Genomic DNA, 7798 nt, shown 5'->3' on the forward strand with positions numbered 1-7798 from the left:
GAATTTAAGTTGACTTCGGTAAACATTTTGAGAAACCGGACCCGGATCCTTGTTCCGACGATCCCAGGAGGTCCGTAAGAAAACATAGGACTTGGGCGTATGCCCGGAATCGGATTCCGAGGTTTCAAAGCCCGAGAAATAAATTTTTAAAGAAAATTGTTTTCTGAAAAATATATAAGTTTTTGAAAATGAAATGAGTTTGAAATTTAATGGTATCGGGCCCGTATTTTGGTTCCGGAGCCCGGTACAGGTCTTATATGTGATTTGAGTCGAGTCTGTGAAGTTTGGTAAGAAACGGACTTGAAATGACGTGAATTGGACCTTATTTGAGAAAATTAGAAAATTTGATGTTCTTAAGTGATTTCATGATTTTGATGCTAAATCATAGTTGTAGATGTTATTTTGGTGATTTGAATGCACGAACGGGTCCGTATGATATTTTTGGGTTAGTGTGCATGTTTGGTTTGGAGCCCCGAGGGCTCGGGTGAGTTTTGGATAGGCCACAGAGTGAAATTGGACTTGGGAAAATTGCTGGTGTGTTGCAGGTGTGTAGCAGGCCTCTGATCTCGCATTTGCGAGATCAGGCATCGTATTTGCGATGCAAGCAGGGTTCGCAAATGCGAGAAATACGTCGCAAATGCAAAGAACCCCGGGCCAGCCTTATCTCGCATTTGCAAGATACACTTCGCAAATGCGAAGTTTTCAGTTTATGCCTGAAGTCGCAAATGCGACCCAAGTATCGCAAATGCGACAGGCCTATCGCAAATGCGAAGAGGACCGGAAAATTGACTTGGTCGCAAATGCAATATTTTGTTCGCAAATGCAAAAGTCTCAGAATCCTAAAGGGTTCGCAATTGCCAACCCTGGTCGCAATTGCGACATCAGAGACCTGTAAATCATAACTTAGACGAATTTCAACCATTTTTTTCACACTCTTTCAAAACCAAAACACTCTAGGGCAATTTTTCAAAGGCAATTTCTTCTCCAAATTGATTGTAAGTTATTTCTAACTCGCTTTTTTTAATCTCTAACATCTTTTCACATGATCTCAACTCAAAATCAAAGGTTTTCATGGGGAAAATTGGGTGTTTTGGGTAGAACCTAGTTTTTCCAAATTTTGGGGATTTGGACCTCGATTTGAGGTCCGATTTCAAAACAAATTGTATATTTGAGTTCGTGGGTGAATGGGTAATCGAGTTTTGGTTCGAACCTCGGGTTTTGACCATGTGGGCCCGGGGTCGATTTTTGACTTTTTGGGAAAAACTTTAGAAAACTTATTTTCATGCATTAGAATTGATTCATTTAGCATTTATTGATATAATTAAGTAACTTGTGGCTGGATACAAGCGAATTGGTGGTGGAATCAAGAGGTAAAGCGATAGTTGAGGCTTGAACTGTGTTCGAGGCATCGAGGTAAGTGTTTGGTCTAACCTTAGCTTGAGGGATTAGGAGTTGTGTCTTATTTTCTATGTGATATTTGTTGAGTACGACGTATAGGCATGATGACGAGTATCTATACGTTGGTGTCAAGCATGCCCGTGAGTCTTGTATTATTATTAAAATGACTCTGTTTGTATTGTTCATGCATTTATGTGATGCTTTCTATTGTTGGGCAAAGTTTGTGGAATAATGGTGATATTTGAACATTTAGGAGCGTTGACTCAAGTTGTGAGGTGAATTGTGGAAGAATAATTGGTAATTGAACCTTATAGAGCGTTGGCTCAAATTGTGAATCGAGTTGTGAAGTAAATGAGAAAAAGAAAAGAGGGTTATGGTATTGTTCCTTGCCGGGACGTTGTTGTTTTTAAATATTGTTCCCTTGCCAAGATGTTGTTGTCTTGATATTGTTCCTTTGCCGGGATTTTATTATGATTCATTTATTCCTTGCCCTTATTATTTGTGTTTGTTGTTTGGGTGAGGAAGAGTGTAAAGCACGAAGGGTGATGACGTGTATGATTTTTGTGAGGAAAAGTGTAAAGCACGAAGGGTGATGCCGTGCCGCATGATGTACCATTCCGTGCCGATTATATTGATTTTATGGTGAGGATGAGAGTAAAGCACGAAGGGTGATGTCGTGCAGTTTATATTGATTTTTATGGTGAGGATAAGAGTAAAAGCACGAAGGGTGATGCCGTGCACTTGTTTGATTTCTGATTCTTGTTGATAGTTGATTGTGGTGTTCCCTATATTTACCTGATGTCTTCCTGTTGCCACCTGATATTTCCCCGCAGCATGTTTCCCCCTCCCATCCTTGACTGTATATTTCTGCTTTTATTTTTTCGCTGTACATTATTTATCTGCACAGGTTTATTTGGCAGTCTGGTCCTAGCCTCGTCACTACTTCGCCGAGGTTAGGCTAGGCACTTACCAGCACATGGGGTCGGTTGTGCTGATACTACACTCTGCACTATTTTGTGCAAATCCCAGTGCTGTAGATTTCGGACCGCAGTGAGATTTCTGCTCCTTGTTCATCAGGCGACCCGAGGTAGTCCTGCAGGCGTCCGCAGGCCTTGGCGTCTCCCTCTATCTATTATTCCTGTTTCTTTTATGTAATCCCAGAGACAGTATTTTGTTATTTCTTCAGACCTTTATTTGTAGTACTCTTAGACAGTCTGTGAAGTTATGACACCAGTCTTGGGTAGATTGTCATGGATTGATATTGGTAGCACTATTACAACTTGAAATTTAGTCTTCCGCCTATTAAATTACGTTGTTCATTAACTGTTGGTTCTTAATTGTTAGCGGATTTAAAATGGAATCAAGGTAATTAAATTCAGTTGTTTGGCTTGCCTAGTTTTCACTAGTAGGCGCCATCACGACTCCCGAGGGTGGGAAATTCGGGTCGTGACAAATAATTGGCTCTTCCGGAACTCTCAATTAATTTGGTACTACCACATATTCATCAACATCCATATGGTGAATATCTCTTTCAAGGAGAAAGTTATACCATTATGGTCATGGTCAAAATTATATGCAAGATATATTTCTTGCATTATTGTTGTCCTTTAATAATCACATTACCAAAATATTTTGGTGTACAATAGGTACGTGCCCAATGACCATTCATGCCATAATAATGACATTGTTTTCTTATATCATCTCAAACCTCCTTTTAGAGGCGAGTGTGGTATATTCACTACCACTAGCACATTCATATTCTTCCAAGAATGAATATGTATTTATAAATCACATGTTGTCACATTCACATCCGGAATGGACCATAATCATCTATATGTGCTTTATAAAATCTCATGTCAAATCGATGACAAATATTACTTTTACAGAGTGAAGGATTATTTTGAGAATTCTTATTATTCTCATTATCACAATGATGACGACTATAATTTCGTCTATTGCCACGCCCACATCCATTGATACCTTCACGGTAATAATTTTATCTTCTTTCAGACTTATCACATATTGCTATCACATTCTCTTAAGGGAATGAGAATGAAGCAAAATCAATGGGATGGATTTTCACTTCTTGTGCTCATGATCATACATGACTTTGATCATGGCAAGACATAGAAATTTTATCACTTCGGGTGGTTATAATTTCTTACAAACTCCATTAGAGTTATAATCAAACTTTGTTGCCATTGCTTATAAAATCAAATTATAAAATGTTAAGAATTTAAAAGAGAAAAATATGGTAAAATACATACCTTAAATCCAGAATTTAATCATGAAGGAAGTTCATGGAACAATTGACAATTATTATGCTCAATCCCAAAGCTTCTACTCAATTGGTTAGAGTCTCGTGCTGATAATGTGTTCTGAAACAATAAAAGAAGAATATTGCAAAGAAAGAGAGAGAATTCTTATTGCTTTTGAGATGAATTACAATGGAATAGAACCCTCTATTTATAGGGGAAAAGTGACTTAGCCACCAAGTAACAAACCCTAGAATCTCTCTAGATATAGACATTCACCATAAATAAAATTCTATTTATAACAATAAGAGGGTTATCATTCCCATTTAAAAGATGGATGCGCTATTATTTTCCAATCCTAAAGGTAAATGGGGCAAAATAAAATTTTACCTCTTAGTGGCGTTTGGACATAAGAATTGTAAAATTCCAAAAAAAAAAAAAAAATTTAAGTGACGACGATATTTGAAAATTAGAGTTGTGTTTGGACGTGAATATAATTTTGGATTATTTTTGGAGTTCTGTGAGTGATCTGAGTGAAAATTTTGAAAAATAGCTTTTTGGAGTTTTTCAAAATTTCAAAAAATTCCAAAATACATCTTCAAGTGAAAATTGGAAATTTTATGGTCAAATACTGATTTCGAAAAAAGTAAAAATTTTTTGAAAAAAGGGAAAAAAATTTCTTATGTCCAAACGGGCTCTTAATATTTGTGTATGCTATATACTACATGACACAAGATTTTTAGCTATATAAGAAAATTATTCAACCAAATCACATGTAAGGTAATTACAAATAATTTCAATAAATAAATAATAATCGATAACTTAATAAGATGAATAAATCAGTTATTATAGTAAATTAATATATACTGATAATTGAAAAATTCTTATATTGTGCTAGTGTGTATAAATTAAATTCATTTTATTACTCCCTCCGGTCCAGAATAAGTGATTTTTTGGCTTTTTTTTGTGGTCCAAAATAAGTGATTTTTTCAGATTTCAAGAATGAATTAATTATTTTTTTCCTACATTGTCCTTGAAGTAAATGTTGTTGGAATATGTGTTAGGAGTGTTTATGTGAGATAGTAAAAGTTAATATGGTCAATTCCATTGCTAATTAATGCTAAAAGGTGGATTTCTTAATTTGTGTGAAAACATCCAAAAAATCACTTATTTTGGACGGGAGGGAGTAATGTATTGTCAGGTATTTTAGATCCTTGGTTGAACATTTTCATGAAACGACATCGTGGAACCTCTTGCACGCTTTCTGTGATCGCGCCAGACTGCAGTGAAACAGACTGTAGCTTCCTTCTAGTCCCTGCTACAGTCATCACCATCAACTTTTTGACGCGCACAATATTTATATATCTCTACTTGAGGTTTTCCTCGGAGAGAAAATGGAAGGAGTAGGGTCTAGACTCGGTCGGGCCTCGTCGAGGTACGGTTCAGCTCCAGTATTTAGTGGCCCAGTAAGAAAATGGAAGAAGCAGTGGGTCACTTCTCAGCCCAACAGCCGCCTTCGTGGCAACGGCAACGTTATTAACAACGTCGCCGGTCCCAAACTCATGCTCTGCCGTTGGACTCCGCTCTCTTCCTTTCATTCCGGCGACGAAGCTCCTAAACGGAAGTTCCGTTATGCACCAGTAAGAAAAAAACGATATTTCTTTTCTACTTTTAGGGTTTAACTATCATTTTACTTTCATTTATCTCTTTTATTAATTGAAATTTTTGGACTTTCAAATTTGCACCAAAAATAATATTTGTTGGAAGATAAAACGTGTCGTTTGGATGTTTGAGATTGATTTATCTATGGAGCAGGGGCGGAGCTAGCAAGAGGGAAGGAGGTTTAACTGAATCCACTTTCATGTAAAATTGTATTGTGCGAATAGATAAAAATAATATTTTAGGATTAAATATAAACTGTTGAATCCCCTTATATGGGGGAAAATACCCGTGTAGTGGTAATAAGAGGTTCAAAAGTTATTCACAAGTTCGAATCCTAACAGTGATATTCTAACATTTTTTGGTAACCCTGCATATAAATACCTGCTCCACCACTGACTATGGAGAGTTGTTAGTAAGCAACATTAAGCAGCGCCATCTTAATGTAAATGTTAGTGTTTAATTTTGTAATCAATTTCATTCTTAGACTCTGCAATTGGAATTTATATCGCTGAAATGCAATTGAAACTTAAAAAAGAATAAAAAATTAAGGGAATAAAATAGGTAAAACTATTAGGATACATCAAAGCTATTTGCCCAATGGGAACAACAGGTAGCAACAATTTAGAACTTTAGCAATACAAATTCAGATTGTAGATACTAGACGCTGGGGCAGAGAAGTCTGCGGTTGCGGGTTTGGCCGAACCCATTAGCTTTGGTTCAAATACTATATTTGTCTTAAGAAATCCATTAAATATATATAAATTATTAATTTAGATCTCAGTAGCTTAAACTGATTGAAAAACCGAACCCATAAATTCCAAATACTAGCTCCATCTCTGGCTAGACAATACTAGAAGTATTGATGTTGCCTTGCGGGCTTTTGTCTGGTGGTAAGGAGCAGAGAACATAGTGTGTGGATTAGGTGCAAGTCAGGAGTTCAGACCCTACTGTATTGGGTGATACCCTTTTTGCTTGAGCCCGACCGGGTTGGGTCCGGTCCGGGGCAAGTCGGGGCCATTGAACCCGACCTGGATGCAAGGTAGAACGACGGCCACGTCAACAACCGAGGTCGAGTCATTTCAAGACCGTTGCAGAGCTCGATATGAGTCACCACCGGATGGAGAAACACACAAGGTAAGAAGCCGGACTCGTAACGGATAACCAAGCGTCGCCGGATATCTCGCCCAAACGTGATTTTCTCAACCACTTCAGGCCATTAAGGCGTAATTACAGGGATCCACGATGTAATTAATTTACCTACCTTATTTTTACCCTTAATCAGAATGTATAAAAGGGGAGAAGACCCCATAAAGAGGGGATCGGAAACCATTACACTACGGTACCATCTCTCTCAATTCTTGTACGCTATCAAGCACAATTGTTCTAAGCAATATTATATTCTGCGATTATTTACTTCAGCAGCAATTGTTGAGTCTTTATCTTTTATTTTCCTCAATCCAAACCTTTTGTATCTTTTAGTTCACGGATCCTTAAAACCCCATATAAATTCAATTGTTATCCGGATTCCAGGGTAAACAGTTTGGCGCCCACCTTGGGGCTAAGGATATTAGTGAGCTCTTTGATACTCTTTCTTGACGCATCACAGTACACTGGTTCTTTGCAAAAGAGTCCATCTTACATTCAAATTACCAACTCATAGAATGGCACAATCAATCAACAACGAACTTGAACAGCAGACAGGAAACAATGGAATGCCCGGGCTCGAAAACCCGATAGATGCCGATTCCCGGATGGCGCTCAACACTGATCAGGCCTCCGGATCATCACATAGCGTCCGGGGAGAGGACGATTCGAGGGCCCAGGCAGTCGGCGAAGAGACTATCAACCTTAAAATGATTTTTGACATGCTGCAAGCCCAGCAATCGGCTATAGCTCAGCTCCAGAGCCGGGTCCAGGAGCCTGTCAGGTCCGAGGAGGCTCCCCGTGCAGCTGTAATCATCAATCCGACCCCAGTACAGCCGGAACGGGGTGGGCCGGATGCTGATTCTGCGGTTCTTAGGAGGCTAGAAGAATTGACCGAACGAATCGAAAAGGGGGAGGAAAAGATCGAGGCCAACGATAAAAAAGTAGAAACATACAACTCCAGGGTCGACCAAATACCAGGTGCACCTCCGGTCCTGAAAGGCCTTGACGCTAAAAAGTTTGTACAAAAACCGTTCCCATCCAGTGCCGCCCCAAAACCTATCCCTAAGAAATTTAGAATGCCCGATATCCCGAAGTATAATGGGACCTCGGACCCAAACGAGCATGTGACAGCATACACATGCGCGATTAAGGGAAACGACCTCGAAGATGATGAAATCGAGTCAGTTTTGTTGAAAAAGTTTGGAGAAACCTTGTCCAAGGGGGCAATGACGTGGTATCATAACTTACCGCCAAATTCCATCGATTCGTTCGCCATGTTAGCCGATGCCTTCGTGAAAGCTCACGCCGGGGCGATCAGGGTAGAAACAAGGAAATCC

The 7798-nt window shown here is 38.8% G+C and overlaps 1 protein-coding gene across 1 annotated transcript in view; it reads left to right on the forward strand.

Moving 5' to 3' along the window:
* The first annotated feature begins 4907 nt into the window (after nt 1–4907).
* The window catches only part of LOC109244309, a 21666-nt gene continuing 18775 nt past the window's right edge, over nt 4908–7798 (forward strand). The window contains exon 1 of the mRNA XM_019411370.1: nt 4908–5293. Coding sequence (XP_019266915.1) covers nt 5048–5293 — 246 coding nt within the window. The 5' untranslated portion in view covers nt 4908–5047. The remainder of the gene's footprint in view (nt 5294–7798) is intronic.

This window comes from Nicotiana attenuata, unplaced genomic scaffold (genome assembly GCF_001879085.1).
Source record: "Nicotiana attenuata strain UT unplaced genomic scaffold, NIATTr2, whole genome shotgun sequence".
NCBI classification, from domain to species: domain Eukaryota; kingdom Viridiplantae; phylum Streptophyta; class Magnoliopsida; order Solanales; family Solanaceae; genus Nicotiana; species Nicotiana attenuata.